At 39.5% G+C, this 17474-nt stretch overlaps 2 protein-coding genes across 2 annotated transcripts in view; both read right to left on the bottom strand.

The window, feature by feature from the left end:
- The window catches only part of LOC123667867 (transcription factor CP2-like), a 30689-nt gene extending 20850 nt beyond the window's left edge, over window positions 1-9839 (bottom strand). The window contains exons 1-3 of the mRNA XM_045601701.1: window positions 9621-9839; window positions 9097-9216; window positions 8703-8773 (exon numbers count right to left, since the gene is read on the bottom strand). Of these exons, the coding sequence (XP_045457657.1) occupies window positions 8703-8755 (53 nt within the window). The 5' untranslated portion in view covers window positions 8756-8773; window positions 9097-9216; window positions 9621-9839. The remainder of the gene's footprint in view (window positions 1-8702; window positions 8774-9096; window positions 9217-9620) is intronic.
- Window positions 9490-16198, bottom strand: LOC123667781 (alpha-globin transcription factor CP2-like). The gene is made up of 8 exons (XM_045601620.1): window positions 16120-16198; window positions 14180-14272; window positions 13190-13286; window positions 11936-12080; window positions 11368-11469; window positions 10489-10596; window positions 9621-9755; window positions 9490-9522 (listed from the first exon to the last, which is right to left on the bottom strand). Exons 1-8 carry the CDS (start codon window positions 16196-16198, stop codon window positions 9490-9492), a joined length of 792 nt encoding a protein of 263 aa, XP_045457576.1.
- Between the last annotated feature and the right edge of the window lie 1276 nt (window positions 16199-17474).

Here is a 17474-nt window from a genome sequence, read left to right as displayed (position 1 = left end):
CCGGTACTATCAATTATTGTTGTAGGTATTATCAATTATTGTTGTATTGTCATCCCCATCCTATATACGTTCGAATTGAGTAAACTCCTCCTTTTTTGAAGTTGGTTATAAATTAAAATATCCTTCGAGTTATATAATAGGTGTTAATAAACCAAATCGGAAAAGCTTATTCTACCATTTTAGTCATCTAATATACGATTACGTAAATACAAGAAATATATAATTAAATTCCCATTAAATATAAAAGTCATAAAGCTTATAATGTCGATAGCTGCGACATTGTGTATTTATTGCACATTGCCAATTATTTATTGTTTTGTATAATGTTTATGAGTTAATTATATACAATAGGAGTTAACGTGTAATATCCACAAGATTCGTTTCTTTGCAATTAAAACCTTAGAGAATTGTAGCTGGATTAAATCTGGTTTAAACCTGTGTTTCATTGTATCTACATTATAACTGCAAATTAATTGCATCGTAGGAAATTAATTTAATCATTGATATTAATTTTTTATTTATTTACGTTTGACGACGCGTTGGCGCAACAGTCACAGGCCACAGTACTGGGTTGTGGCTGTTGCGGGTTGGATCCCACATGACAAACATTGTTATTGGCTATACAGATGTTTGCCCTGGTCTGGGTGTTTGTGCGGTAATCGTCGGTCACCCCACCGTGCCTCGGAGAGCACGTTAAGCCGTCGGTCCCGGTTGCTAACATGTACACCTGATAGCGATCGTTACTCATAGTAGGAAATATATCCACTAATCTCAGGGACTACCGGTTCGAAACAAAAAAATATTTTTGAGTTACATAGCTCGTTTAAAGAGGAAGGTTACCTATAAGCTAAAAAACCAGTGCTGTGACCGTTACGCCAACGTGCCATCACACAATTTATTAGCTGCAATCGTAAGTTTCAAGTACTTTCTTAGTCGCGTTGCTTAAATTATAACTAAGTCAGTCTCTACTGGTTTACCTTAAAACTTTTCATTTTTATTTACATGTATTTCATTTATATTAAAAACTAACTCAACACGCATCTTCGTCTGCATAGACTTAAAAAAAAATATTGTTCATCCCGCAGTTACAAACAAAAATCTAAAATAAAAGTAGCCTAAGTTACTCCTTATTACATCAGCTATCTGTCAGTGAAAGTTGTCTTTGGTCTTGTTTTTAAAAAATTGGTCCAGCCGTTTCAGAGATTTGCCCTAACTAACAGACAGACAGACAGACAGACAGACAGACAGACAGACAGACGGACGGACGGACGGACGGACGGACGGACGGACGGACGGACGGACGGACGGACGGACGGACGGACGGACGGACGGACGGACGGACGGACGGACGGACGGACGGACGGACGGACGGACATACGAACTACGACTAGACAGACAGGCTAGACAGCCTAGACAGACAAGATAGGCTAGATAGGCTAGATAACCCAGACAAGTTAGATAGGCTATACAGGCTATACAGGCTAGACAGGCTTGATGGGCTAGACAGGCGAACATTTATGCAACATGTTACTATTTTTTTAATACGGTTGCTCAAAAAGTGACGTATTGCAGGGAAAATCATAGAAGATTTTATGATTCAGGCAAATACGTATATTTCTAAAAAGAAGCTACTAATTTGTTTCAATATCAGATTTAATGATTTAATTGAATGAGTTTGGTTAGGTTTCATTTCATTTCATCTCATTAAATTTCAATTTCATTTCATATCAATAAAAAACTTCTACTGAAGACTTGGCTGTATGGGCATAGTTCCCTTTGTCTACCAGAATGGGTAAAGAAAAAAAAAACTGCTTATATTCTACTGTTGGCGCCATTTTTCAGAAATATTCTTTTTATTATTTTATTAAATTGCTTCATTTTTGTGCAACCATATTAAAAATAGTCGTTCAGTACACGTGCGGAACCGTCATTGCAACTTATTCCGACTGTCAACCCTCTGACACCTCTCATCAACCTCTGACATTTGTCGGAACTCTTTGCAATGACAGCCTTTCCACACTTGTAATGAAATATACTATTGTACTAAAACACAGTTTATATATTATTTTTCAAAAGAGTAACTGCGGAATTTCTTACCGATTCTTCTCTGTAGAATCTACATTCCGAATCGGTGGTAGCTTTACTTTTACAAAAAGAATAATCTATTTTTAAAGTTTTACATCGCTGTTGTTCTTGATTTTGATTTTGAAGCGGTTTCATTTCGCTGCGTGGAATTTAACACAATAGTTATTTTTCAGTTCGCAGAGTTATACAATAAATAAATTTCTAAAGTTAAAGTAGCCTAAGTTACTCCTTATTACATCAGTTATCTGCTAGTGAAAGTCCTGTCAAAATCAGTCCAGCCGTTTCAAAGATTAGCCAAAAGAAACAGAAAGACAGACAAAAATTGTAGAAAATGTTATTTTGGTATATGTACACTGTACAGTCTATACATATATATGAATTTATTAAAAAGCGTTATTTTAATATTACAAGCAGACACTCCAATTTTATTTATTTCTATACATACAAAATATCAGTCAAATAGAAGCAGTATTTTAAAGTTCACTTGTAAATCTATCGTGTGGCTAAATCTTATTTAAATTCTATTAATCATTGAATTTTATTGATATTTTAAACACCTCTAAATAATTACTTTAAAGTTTTGTTTTGAATAAGAAACATCAATGATCAAAAAACATGTAGAAAAAATTATGTGGTATCATGGGGACACCAGGTAGGAACGAAGTTCCTTCGGATAGTATAGAAGCAACACAATTTGAAAAAAAAAATGTTGAATTTTATATTAAAATGACGAATCCAGTCCCGCGAGTATGGCGTCCAGCGTCGTCATCGCAATCAAATAAAATCGCTTTGTCATCAATATTGCACTCCCCTTTGCCCGATCTTACTTCTTGAAGTGCAAGAAGTTGCAGCTCACTATTTACTTTGTAGATGGCGCCAGGCCGGAACAAGGAGCGAACATTCCATGAAGCTATTCGTAAGTCCTTTATGCCATGCCTTAAGTCGTTGTTTTTGGGATCGGATTTTCTTTCTCTCGTTCTTAGTTTCATAACATAAATATTATCGGCGCTGGCCCTCGCGGCGTAGGGGAGCGTCCCCCGGGTGGTGGATAGGAGGATGGTCGGTAGTACAGCCTAGCTACGCTACCGGCTAATTCCGATGGACTCGTTGACCAACGATGGGTGTGGTCCTCCAGCATTATGGGGGTTTTGCAGTGGGTTAACCCCGCCCACATAAAAAATATTTATGTTACACATTAAAATATACGACTTTTAATTTCAATATAATAAAACAATAATTGCTTTTATGATTCCAAATCAGAATATTTAAGTGTATTTCTACATAAGTTTTAATTTTTATCAAATTTTCTAATTTATTTTTCACTACCGAAAGTACCCTATACGCCTAATTGTCACAGGTATACCTCTCCGCTGTGGGGATAATTGGAACGAAGTTCCTTACGGCAGGCTTGACACTTGGCTGGGCGAGCGAACTGAAAAAAAATATGATACTAAAACCGTAAGAAAAATATATAACGGAAGTGACGTAAAATCAGTCACACGATTGTATAATATGACGTTTGTTAAACTATAATACTGCTAGTAAACTTTTTTTAAAATTATTTATGTAATTTTACGAACTGAAAAGAACTAGAAAATATATAAGGAAGGAAGGAACAACAAGGAAGAGGTATCCCCTCTCACATTCGAAGGAGTGCACAAAGCAATTATGCGATTCAAAAATAACAAAGCACCAGGTATTGACGGCGTGCCTTCTGAAGTGTTGAAGCAAGGTGGAGCGGTGGTACAATCCAAGTTATATGAAGTCCTCAGAAAGGTATGGGATGAACAGATATAGCCAAAAGACTGGAATACAGGAATTATCTGCTCAGTTCACAAGAATGGTAGTAAGAAGAAATGTTAGCAACTATCGCGGAATTGCTCTGTTGCCAACAGTGTATAAGATATTGTCATACATACTACTAGACAGACTGGAACTCTACGCGGAAAAAATTCTCAGTGATTATCAGTGTGGGTTTCGTCGGAAACGAAGTACGATCGACCAGATTTTGATCCTCAAACACATTATGGAAAAGAGATAGGATAAGGAATACGCTCAAAGTATGCACGCGCTGTTTGTGCATTTCGAGAAGGCCTACGACAGTATTGATAGGGGCGCCATGTTTGCCATCTTAAAGGAGCTTGGCATTCCAACCAAACTAGTGGACTAAATAAGACTGGCTATTGGGGAGAGTAACATGTGAGTGAGGGTGGGTAAAGAACTCGAAAAATGCTTGCTTTGGACTGGGGAGTGTCACTAAATGGAAAGGGGGTATGCTGATGACGTCGCATTGGTAGGTGAAACCCGTGACGAAGTAGGCGAAGCCGCCAAGATTTTGAAAGAAGAAGCAGAAAAGGTTGGACTTAAAATCAATGTTAACAAAACGGAATATCTCCACATAAAGCGTTATAGAGATACACGAACTCAGCGCCAAGACCTAAAGGTTGAAGACACGACGTACAAGGGAGTTGCTAGCTTCAGATATCTGGGTTGCACGATAACTGACTCACATTTCAGAGAGAAAGAAATTAAAATCCGCATCCGAAATACCCTCAAGTGTGGTGCAGACTTGCATAAAGTGCCCGTGTCCAGGCTTTTAAGTAAAAACACCAAACTACGGATATACAAAATAGTTATAAGACCTATACTGATGTATGGCTATGAAGCCTGGACTCTAACCCAGAATGAAGAACGTAACCTTTTAGTCACCGAACGAAAGCTTCTTAGGAAGATTTTTGGTCCTACCAAACGAGAGGATGAAAGTTGGAGAGTCCGAAAGAACGCCGAATATGAAAAACTTATGGCCGAACCAAATATACTTGGAGAAATTTAAGCACAACGCCTCCGTTGGCTTGGTCATGTGGAACGAATGGGTGAGGAACGAGGACTGAGCAAAGCTTACTTGGGCCGACCATCGGGCCGACGGCCGGTTGGACGACCTAAGTATCGCTGGTGCGATAGAGTTGAGGTGGACCTGTGCGCGTTACAAGCCAATAATAATTGGCAAGAGACCGCTTAGGACCGGGCAAGATGGAGAGTTCTCGTCTCGGAGGCCAAGACCCACTTTGGGTTTCAGCGCCAAAGGAGTAGTAGTATATTTTAATCTGTATATCACGTGATCTAAAACACGGCCCGCCGTGGTACGACGTGATAAGGGCAATAACAAAGTTCTGTCAGTGCTGTAAACAGCTAGGTACATATCTATCAACTTTAACTTCAAGGAGTAACAGTTGTGCTCTTTCGTTAGTGCATTTCATTTGTACCTATTTATTTATTAAAATGTAAAACGGTTTTGTAAAAGCAGATAGTATGAATCTGCTAAAAATTGATTCAATGATGGTTGCAAAGTTTTTTTACATGTAAGCCAGACTTCTGTTCTGCCGAATTCCAGAATGTTAAAACATCTTTGTAAGTATTACTTGTCATGTCACTAAGTCCACGCATCTTTATCATTTCTAAAATCTGCTGACGTTTACTCATTTTTATGGATTGCGTTGCGAATTCTATAAATAGTGTAACTGCTATTAACGAAGTTGATTGAAACCTACATTGAAAGTTGTTTGCGTTGGTTTAGATTTGAGGATGATGCAATATTCAATATGACTCATCGTATCCTCTTGTTTTACTTAGAACTCTATTGACGTAACGTTGTTGAAGTTTCCGTCCGAATGTTGACGTACTTCAACTTTGCAGAAGGTTATTAGCCAAATGATTCTACTCTCAAGTAGTGGTGTGTTTGTGTGGTTAGTAAGATGGCCAGAGCTCCTGGGGACGGTCAGAGAGAGTTAAAGGTACTGATGCTCATGGGCTTACCATTAGGCAAAGAGTGTGCTTATTTTTGCAGAGGTTAGCCGGAACTAAGAGGCTAGACACGCTAGACAGGCTAGACGGGGGCTAGACGGGCTAGACGGGCTAGACGGGCTAGACGGGGGCTAGACGGGCTAGACGGGGGCTAGACGGGCTAGACGGGGGCTAGACGGGCTAGACGGGGGCTAGACGGGCTAGACGGGGGCTAGAAGGGCTAGACGGGGGCTAGACGGGCTAGACGGGGGCTAGACGGGGGCTAGACGGGCTAGACGGGGGCTAGACGGGCTAGACGGGCTAGACGGGGGCTAGACGGGGGCTAGACGGGCGAGACGGGCGAGACGGGCGAGACGGGCGAGACGGGCGAGACGGGCGAGACGGGCGAGACGGGCTAGACGGGCTAGACGGGCTAGACGGGCTAGACGGGCTAGACGGGCTAGACGGGCTAGACGGGCTAGACGGGCTAGACGGGCTAGACGGGCTAGACAGACAGACAGACAGACAGACAGACAGACAGACAGACAGACAGACAGACAGACAGACAGACAGACAGACAGACAGACAGACAGACAGACAGACAGACAGACAGACAGACAGACAGACAGGCAGGCAGGCAGGCAGGCAGGCAGGCAGGCAGGCAGGCAGGCAGGCAGGCAGGCAGGCAGGCAGGCAGGCAGGCAGGCAGGCAGGCAGGCAGGCAGGCAGGCAGGCAGGCAGGCAGGCAGGCAGGCAGGCAGGCAGGCAGGCAGGCAGGCAGGCAGGCAGGCAGGCAGGCAGGCAGGCAGGCAGGCAGGCAGGCAGGCAGGCAGGCAGGCAGGCAGGCAGGCAGGCAGGCAGACAGGCAGGCAGGCAGGCAGGCAGGCAGGCAGGCAGGCAGGCAGGCAGGCAGGCAGGCAGGCAGGCAGGCAGGCAGGCAGGCAGGCAGGCAGGCAGGCAGGCAGGCAGGCAGGCAGGCAGGCAGGCAGGCAGGCAGGCAGGCAGACAGACAGACAGACAGACAGACAGACAGACAGACAGACAGACAGACAGACAGACAGACAGACAGACAGACAGACAGACAGACAGACAGACAGACAGACAGACAGACAGACAGACAGACAGACAGACAGACAGACAGACAGACAGACAGACAGACAGACAGACAGACAGACAGACAGACAGACAGACAGACAGACAGACAGACAGACAGACAGACAGACAGACAGACAGACAGACAGACAGACAGACAGACAGACAGACAGACAGACAGACAGACAGACAGACAGACAGACAGACAGACAGACAGACAGACAGACAGACAGACAGACAGACAGACAGACAGACAGACAGACAGACAGACAGACAGACAGACAGACAGACAGACAGACAGACAGACAGACAATAAAATAAAGATAAATATAGACAGATAATAAAATAAATCAAACAAAATAATAATAATTATTATTATTATTAAGTGAAATTAAAAAAAATTACATAAATAATTTAAAAAAAAAAACTTTACTTTTACAAACGTCATATTATACAGTCGTGTGACTGATATTACGTCACTTCCGTTATATATTTTTCTTACGGTTTTAGTATCACATTTTTTTCAGTTCGCTCGCCCAGCCAAATGTCAAGCCTGCCGTAAGGAACTTCGTTCCAATAAAAATAAAAATAATAATTACCCAATTTGGTAAACCAAACAGAACTAAAACTACAGTAGTTACTGTAGTACTAGGGACTTTTATTTATTGCATATATTAAAATATATTGTAAATAAAGCGACTAAAATTTATTATTTACACTTATTAACGCATCACTTACTGTGATGTTATTTAAAAAATAACAGTTTTAAATAATAATTAACTTTTAATTCACTCGATGGCGCTAGCTGTATTTTAAAACGCGATATAACTTCATCGTACGTGTACGATGAGTACTTTCGTTTAAAATTATAACATGGTCGTCACTACTGATTTAAAAAAAAATGCAAAGGTACCGGACCTTCATAATTTAATGGCTACCGCTAACCTACACATAATCCTTCTCCCACATGGGGAAAGAGGCCTATGCCCAGTAGTGGGATATTACAGGCTGAAGCGTATAGATAGGATATTTCTATTGGTAAGCGTGAATACAACAATTGCAGTTTATTTATCGATAGGAAACAAAATGGCCTACTCTACTTCCTGCTGGTAAAGTCTATTGGCAACAATGACGCGTTGTCGCAGCGGTCGTAGACCTGACTGTTGCGCTGGAGGTTGCGGGCTCGAACCCCGCTCACTACAGATATTGTATTGGACATACCGATTTTTGTCGTGGTCTGGGCGCTTGTGCTTGCGTATGTCAGTTTCCGGATCCCCGACACAGAAGAAAATCCTACTGGAGGACGTTGAGTGTGTGTGTGAAGCGTTTGAATGTAAAGCGTTTTAAACATTTTTGAATATCATATCAAAAATTGACCACTCCAGCGGGGTTCGAACCCGCGTCTCCGACTGACCGTGTCGGCGCTCTAGCCAATTAAGCTATGGAACGATGTACCCGCTAGAGCTAAATTTTTGATGATTTTTATATTCGGTTGATGAATGAAGATATAAGAAATGATATGCTGCAAGTAACCCAAAATTTTAACGATCTTGTTTGTGATTCAATTTTCGCTTTCCTCTCTCACAACCATTTAAACTATTGAACAAGATTGTAAACATTGGTACGGGACGACGACTTCATTAATTTTCTTGTATGCAACATTTGTGATGTTCCTATGGAGTGGCGTAGTCCTTGTTGACTAAAGCTCCTTAAATAAAAAAAGAAAAAAAAAAACAAACACTCACCACAATTCCGGAGAGTATGGAGGCGAAGTGGTCACCAGGGAGGGGGGCGGCATTAGGGCGTCGTTCGACAACTATCGACAAATAATACACAATAAGACACAGCAGGATATCCTGCTCACAATATGGAGCAGTCCGACTAGGATAGCCTCGACCTTACAGAAGATCAGCAACATGAAGACAGCTAAATAATACTGCTTTTAAGCAGTTTTGTGTTCCTGTGGCGAGTAAGGTGACCAGAGCTGCCGGGGGGAATTGGAGATAGGGTCGGCGACGCGCTTGCAATTCTTCTGGTGTTGCAGGCGTCTATAAGCTACGGTAATCTCTTACCATCAGGTGAGCCGTACGCTTGTTTGCCGACTTAGTTGTATAAAAAAAGAATAAAAAAAGAACCTACCGTGGTAAGCACGGTGGCGTCGCAGCCGGGCTGGTACTTATCCAGATCAGAGCGAGGCCGCCTTAGGACCTTTTCCCTGTCTTGCTTGTGTTTGCGATCCGCCCCTTTTAGCTTGAATACCTGTAGTAAATTTATCGATATCAATATCATAAATTCATCTATATAAATAAATAAAGGTGGCGCTGCTGTCGGTATATCAATTTTGAAAATTTGGGAGCTGCTGTACCGGGCCTACCCGGGTCCACTATTATATTAATATATTTTGACCATTTTTTGGAACAAATTCACCTTCAATATAAACAATACCAGTTTTTAAATAATTACTGTACTTTTTGTTAAATACTAGTTTGTTATGGATAACATTATTTTTTGTTTTGTAACTAGCACCATCTATTATGGATCAAATTCGTTTTTATTTAGCAGAATCTACATTAAACCATACATTCTTATTAGTAATTTTTATTAAATTTTTTAATTTAGAGTAGTTCTGATTTTAGTTATGTTAGTAGTGAAATTATAATTACCTTAATCTGGCAAGCGGCCGCGTGTAGTCTGTTTTGATCGTCAGAGGCGAGATAGGTCTCGATTTGTATGCGGAACGGCACACCCTTCTCTCCGCCGTGCTTTTTAGCTGTGAATTCCGTCGATATGCAGTTGACCTGGGATGTACGAAAAATGTTACATCTTCTATACACATATATTCATTCATATGTCGGAGACAATGTAATGGATGAACAACGAAGTTTTACGCGTTACCCGTTAGTTGGCAGCACTGAGAACTGTCTCTGCTTATCATATTAGACTGAATTTTGACATAACAAATAAAAGTACCAGTGCAGTATAAGTTCCTATTTCGTTTGAAGTCAGTTACTAACTAAACAATTTTTTCTATCTAGACACTTCTAATACTAATAAATGCTATCAAGCGTGTTCTTTGTATTTTTAAAAGTATTATACTCAGGGACAGATTTTAATAATTCTTTACTCAGAAGTGTGCTACATTGTTACCGAGTCGCTTCGTGTCGCTTCAACCGTAACATCCCACTGCTGGGCATAGGCCTCTTTCCCCATGTCGGAGAAAGACCAGAGCTCAATCCACCAAGGTGCTCCAATAAGTTTGGCGTTGTTACTGAGCGGCATAAGTAATATTTTTTAATGGATAAGAACGAATAACCAAAATCGTCAGCGTTCAGTTGAGCGTAGAAGCTAGCAGAAAGCTCATACTAAATTAATTGCTAATTTCCATCATCCCTTCCTGTGGGTTCCACCCTTTCATGTGAGTCCCTCCCTTCTTGTGGATCCTCGCATCTTACTTTAAGGCACCCCATTATTGTGGGTTGCCTCCTTCCCGAAAGTCCCTTCCTTGTTTTTGATGCCATACCCCCCACTCACCTTGATATAGACGCCCACGTCTTTAGTAGGGTCCCAGTACACGTGTAGCGCGTTGAGACTGGCCGGCAGTTCTGCTCGGAGCACTCCGTATGATAAAGGGACATCCACCTAAGGACAGGTACAAGAAAGAAGATTAATTTTCAATTCATTTGTTTGTTACTTTTGTTGTATACAAATTTCTTTTACACATAGCGTAACAATGTTGAAGATCGAACAAGAACCCTGCAGGGGCATCGTAAATTTTACATTTCGATATTATTATAACTTTTAATGTAGTACAAAGTTATATGTATATAATTTTTTTTTTTGTACAACGTTTTGTACAATTGAGCATTTGGCGGCAGAGGATCGCTTTGCGTTTAGAGAACTAAAGTACTTTTGTAAAAAATAAAAATAAATAATAAGATTGTAAAGGGGGTAATCTTCGCAAGTACTGATCCGATCATGAAAATTCTTTCACTAACAGAAAGCTACACTATTCCGGAGTGATATAGGCTATATTTGATTGTTATTGAACTCAAAATTCATTGAAAAATAATGGTATATGTAAATTAAGTCGGAGAAATGCGAGCGAGATGAAAGCTTTACTATATATTGCATCACAAAAATAATTAACAGCCAATGAAGTGGGCGCGGTTCGGGTAGTAATTTAATAAAGTAATTTCAAAAGTGGTACTTTTCAAAAAAAAAAAATCAGACGCTTATTTTCAATATTGGAACCAATTAAATGAATAGCAGTTCGTAGTAATAGTTAATAGTCTGCAGTATAAGTCAGTAGTCCGCAGTCTAAGTCAGTAGTCCGCAGTCTAAGTCAGTAGTCCGCAGTCTAAGTCAGTATTCCGCAGTATAAGTCAGTAGTCCGCAGTCCGCAGGCCCCACCTCCAGGATGCGGTCCCCGGGCCGCTCGGCGTGCCACTGCGCTATCTGCTCCCTCTCCGCGTACTGCAGCCTCCTCTCGTGAAAGCAGATCTTGATCACGCTCTGAGAAGGACATCATCATATTATTACAGATCAATAAATAATTTACATAATGCACATTAAATAGAAAAGTGTGTCACAGTGACACATTCATGACACACATACGTACGCACACATACGCATAAATTATATAAATGGTAATAAAGATTTTTTTTTTTTTTTATATAAATCAGACACAGTTAAACTATTTAAGCCAAAGATACAATAAATATGTTAACCCGGTTGCCGTTAACGCTAACCGTATCCAACAGATAAAAGTTTTTGAAGCATAATTCTTTTTCACCATCGAATTCCACTGGACTTATGAATTATTTCTATTCGCAAATATGTACCTAAAAACTGTATGTTATCAGTTGAGATGAAACAGACCCAAATTACCTATTCTAAATCCTGCTGTTAAAGCTTAATCTTAACTTATTTGCAAGATAACCCTTCGTTTTATTGACTAAAAAACGAAAGACCAACTCACCTTTAGTATCTTGCCCTTGTAGTGAGCGAGATCACCCAGCTTCTTCAGCTTAATCTCGTAGGGCTGTCCCTGGTTGAGGTAGGTCAGGGTCTCCTCGTTCTGTTTAGTGGCTATAGACGTGGCCGCGGCAAGGACATATTGAAATCTAGAAAAGAAATCGAATCTAGAAAGAAATACTTATATTGTATTGTCGGTGCGAGATTGTATGGAACTGTCCTGAAATGGGCGATTGTGCAAAATTGGTGCTCCTGGGTGGGGATTGGGGATTGGGTCGGCAACGCGCTTGCGATGCGTCTGGTGTTGCAGGTGTCTATAAGCTACGGTAATCTCTTACCATCAGGCGAGCCTAACGCTTGTTTGTCGACCTAGTGGTATAAAAAAAAATGGTGTACTCGTTAAAGGCTCCGTTAATATCATAAGTAAACATATGAAAACTATTTATAGTAGATAGGGTTTGCGATATACGTAAAATTGCCGGTGTAAGCTGGACGAGGACTGCGGAAAACCGGGATGTCTGGAGCGAACTCAGGAATGCCTAGACTGAACCGAGGGTTGCTAGACGTAAACCCTAGGTCTTAAAAGAGGGGGCCACCATCTTTAAGACAAATGTGTTCGCAAAAGTATTGTTATTTTATTCGATAAACGATTCGAACATCTGAAATCTTCTACATTGAACAGCTCGTAAAACGGTCGGTCGATTGCTGTATGTAGGAAACTGGGCTGGTTAAAAAAAAACAATTGGTCCAAATTTGACAAATTGGAATAAATACGGAGTATTTCACAAAAGTGGTACTTTTATATAATTGTCCCACAAATCAGGATAGGACTAGACAAGATAGATAGATAGATAGATAGATAGATAGATACTTTATTGTACACAACAACAATCAACACAATAACATATTACAAATAAAAAAAAAGTGTACAAAGGCGGTCTTATCGCTAGAGGAGCGATCTCTTCCAGACAACCTTTGGGCATATAGGACACAGCGTAGTGACAAGCTGATACGACTATACTGTCCAGAATATTACGTATTTAGATAAATATCGCCTAGTTAGCCTTTTGATTTATGTAAAAACTGATCTTGTAACTGAGGGTACTCATTCCTTGACTGGATTTTATCAAGAACAGCCTGATATTAAGAATTAAGAAGTGAACAAGTCGGTTGCTGTAAAAAAATACATCTTATTGACTAACCACGTTGAATGTGAGAAGATTCCAATAAAATAAAATTGTCTTTAAGCTAATTTCACCTGTTATCGTCGTTAAAGCTCATCTCCGAGCGTGTGGAGGCCGAATGTAGAAAACCATCCAGCGAAGTAACTGGAGAGCACATCAGGAGACCGGCATCTGTAAATATAAGACAAAAATAAAATATTACAATTTCTGACCTGATATAACTGACACATAAAATTAATTTTTGCACTTTAATGTTTATTAAGAACTTAGTTAAGAAGTTTATAAAGACATAAAACGGGATACCACATTTATGGTCACTAATTAGTCAGTGTGTCCTTGATCAGTGCTTTTTTACACCAGTAAGATGGCAAAAAAAATTAACTGAGGTAGGGCACAGCAGGAAATTTCCTGCTCATATGGAGCAACCCGACTGGGGAATTACCTCGACCTTACAGAAGACCACAGCTAAATAATACTGTTTTCAAGTAGTGTCGTGTTCCTGTTGGTGAGTAACGTGACCAGTACCTATGGGCTTCGGTAATCGCTTACCATTAGGTGAGCCGACCTAGTTGTATAAAAATAGACCTTCGAATACTCGATATGCAAATAAAAATTTAAATTATCGTTAGAAGTGAAACTACCACCAATTCAGAATGTAAGTTCCGCGAAAAAGAAACGGCGAGAAACTCCGCAGTTTCCCTTTTAAAACAAAACTGCGTGGCTTTTGCGAAGGCTGCGCTGACGTTCATGCTCGGGGTCACTAGTTTGGGGGTGTATGAGGAACATGGTTTGTGAAGAATCACGTCGGCCATCGAAAAGGTAGGATCCTCCGACCAGACAGGTGTTGTGTCTGGCGGGCTAACGCCCCGACGGTTGTTGTCGGGATCTTGTATATATACTTAATCACTTTGAAAACTCTGATAGCGCGATGTAGCATAGGTCAGTTTTCTCTAATTACGTAGTTTGTAGTCGTTCGTATTTAGCGCGATAGATGTCGCCACAACTGTGTTTTAATATAAAATTTGCAATATCCAAATAATCCGATATCAAAAGCTAAAACTTACTCTTATTCTCGTGGTTAGTTGGCGAGTGGTAACCGTTCATTGGTATCACTGGAACTGGCATCGACTGGCACTGCATACTTTCAGGACTGTTGGCTATAATAAAATAATAATTACTATAATTGTAGCTTCTAAACTTTTAAATATTTCAGTAAGAAAACCTGGATGACAAAAAAAAGAAAGGAATAAAATAATAATTAAAAAAAAAAAACAAAAAACCCGCCTGCGTGAAGAACAACTAATAGAAAATCAACTGAAAAAGCTGGAACAAGATAAAAAATCAATATGCACACAAAGTCAGCGAAATAAATAGAAACAATATCAAACATTTTGTGCTGTACATTTAAAATATATTAATACGGTAGTCTTTCGAAACTTTATGCAACGTCGTACATAACATGCAGCCGGAGACATGCACAAAGAGAGAATGATTTGACTTATCCTTCAATTTCATGCCTCCGACTGCATATTATCTACGACGTTGCATAAAGTTTTGAAGGACTACCGTATTAATATATTTTAAATGTACAGCACAAAATGTTTGATATTGTTTCTATTTATTTCGCTGACTTTGTGTGCATATTGATTTTTTATCTTGTTCCAGCTTTTTCAGTTGATTTTCTATTAGTTGTTCTTCACGCAGGCGGGTTTTTTTTTTTTTTTTTAATTATTATTTTATTTACGTCTTTTTAGTCAGACAAATTACGTAATCGGTTCAATTCATTAAAACAGTTTACATCATGTGGTTGATTAAGTAATTTTTTAGGGTCAAGAGAACTGATAGCAAGCCCGGAGAAAGATCTCACTCTGCTCAAAGCAACGTAAGCCTGACCTTTAGCAAATAGGTAACTGCTTAAGTCAACAACTATTAGTTTTAATATAATGAAATTATTACCTATTAAAATTATTTGTTTGTATTTGATATTATGTATTTGTTATTGATTTTATTAATGTAATTGTAAATTGGTGTGACATTTATTAATTTTTATTTGTAATTTTAATTGTATTTTTTTTTAACCATTGTATTTTATTAGAAAGGCTACACCCCGAAGTTGATCCTCGCCTAGGAGGCGAGTTTGGCATGGTATAGGCGTGGGAAATAGCAAAGTCCACATTTTTTAAACTTTAATATTGTATTTCTTTATTAGTATTACGGTAATAATAATCATGATATACCTTTTTAAAATCCTTGTATTGTGCCCTTCAATTGGATACCCATATTGTAGTATTCGAGAATTTTTTTTTTTTTCATTAACTACAATGGCTTCGCGCAGCCGCCATGTTTGTTTTTTTTTAATGTCACCTATCTAAGAACACTTGGGCAGCTAAGACGAACCTAACGATACCTCAATTATGTAAATCCGTTCAGTGGTTCTGTAAATATGAGGTAGTAAAGAATATTACATACAAATATACATACATACAAGATACGCGCGAAAAACATAACCCTTCCTTGGCAGTCGGGTAAAAAATCTAAAAATGGCACTCATTTTACTTGGGAGGGGTGTTAAATTTATTTAGGAAATCTCATATTTGACTGTGATGAAAAATATCACCATGATGAGTTATTGGCACGGATCTTAGGCAGTGATAATTAATTTGCCCAGAAACTAACTTTGGCCCAAAATTTTTGGGTGTCTTAATTATATGAGGGACAGGATCGAGGTAATCACGTCAAAATCGTGTCCGTGTAAATCGTACATGAATCGTAAAGTAAATATTTGTGACCCCTGCACGATGCGCAAAGCAATCCCCATTATATCTGAGCGATCAAGATCCTTGGCGATAATTATGATCCAGAGGTTCGAAATGGTAAAAATTTTGCGTGACGTATTTATATAGATGGCTTCTTACGTGCCTTACTTTATAATAGCTAGAAGTTGTTCAGTAGTGGATAGTTACAGGTTAGTGTGTTGTACAATAGATAGGTAAACATGACTTACAATGTGTATTTATCAGAGTATTGTGTGGCGATGACTGCTGGCAGGTCTCCTCCATATCCTCGCGGTGGTCAACCACCATGTTGGTTATCTAGAAAAACATAATAATTTGCAATGTGCTTAACACTTCTAGAAGAATAGAGCAGTATTTAACGTCGAATTTCTAAAAAAAAATATTTAAACAAGTGCAACACAAGCAGTAACTAGCGCTTTCGTTATGTGGTGAGTATAGAAGAAGAATACTTCAGCTGAGATCTTGTGATTTTCCTTTAATCTTCGTCGCTTTCGACAACAACGAACGATTGCGATTACATTTGCACTAGGGGCCTTACAAAGGGCGAAATATGAATCTAGCTAGGTCTCACAAAATGATTTACCTATTTTGACTCGAGCTGTGTGTTGCTTAGGTACTAATGGTTCAAAAGCTCGGGAGAGCTAGACTATCATTTACTATAAGTCAAGTTTCATATTTGAACTTTATTTCTACCGGTGTTGGAAGCATGCGCTGAGAAACATTCAGCCTTTATAAAATGACCAACGTCTGCCTCCCCCCAGCTCTTGGGCTATAAGTATAATGTAAGATGTACCCTTTTAATGGATTCTAATCTTTACCTCAAAACCATCGAGTAACAACTTGAAAGAAAAATATATTATTTAAATTAAGCCTTTCAAGACATTAACAATACATACTATGTACCAATACTATCTATATACAAAAGAAAAAATGTCAAAAGAAGCAGTATTTTAGGTACGAGTTATGTGGACAACATTGGTTTCATTGTAACTGACTGTCGTTAGGAGTTTGTGTTTGTATGTTTGATTGAGATTGGTTTCGAACATATCGTTTGTCATGTTTGAACTTGTCAGAAAACGATTTTTTTTTCCATATAGGAATCGAATTTAACATATATAAAATATAATATTAAACTGTAAACAGAAAAACACATCCAGCGTCAGACAATGTCCTGGCTTTTCTAGGCAGTCTTAGGACTGCTGACCTGAAGGACCAGTATCGTAAAAAACGCACAACGATATGAAACAAATATCATGTAGTACAAAAGTCATGGGCAAGAGCCGGTGGATGTTGTGTAATATAGCAAAAAAAATGGTTACTTGTCTGTCATCGGTCCTTCGAGCCGGCCAGGCGCGGCGCGGAGGCGAAAGAACATTTCCAGTTGGGGAAGGCGCTTCCTGTTTGAAGACTGCCAGTGATGGCAGTGAGAGAAGTGCCTCGCTGTAAAGGACAGATAATGTGCACTGCCATTATTTATATTAAAACTTTACTGGCTATTGCAAACGCTTTTCTGGCAGAAAATATTCTAGAAACAAATTCTAGCGTTTTCTTAAAATGCCGAATT

The sequence above is a fragment of the Melitaea cinxia genome, chromosome 29, assembly GCF_905220565.1.
Source record: "Melitaea cinxia chromosome 29, ilMelCinx1.1, whole genome shotgun sequence".
NCBI lineage: Eukaryota > Metazoa > Arthropoda > Insecta > Lepidoptera > Nymphalidae > Melitaea > Melitaea cinxia.
This window is presented reverse-complemented; position numbering and strand designations above follow the sequence as displayed.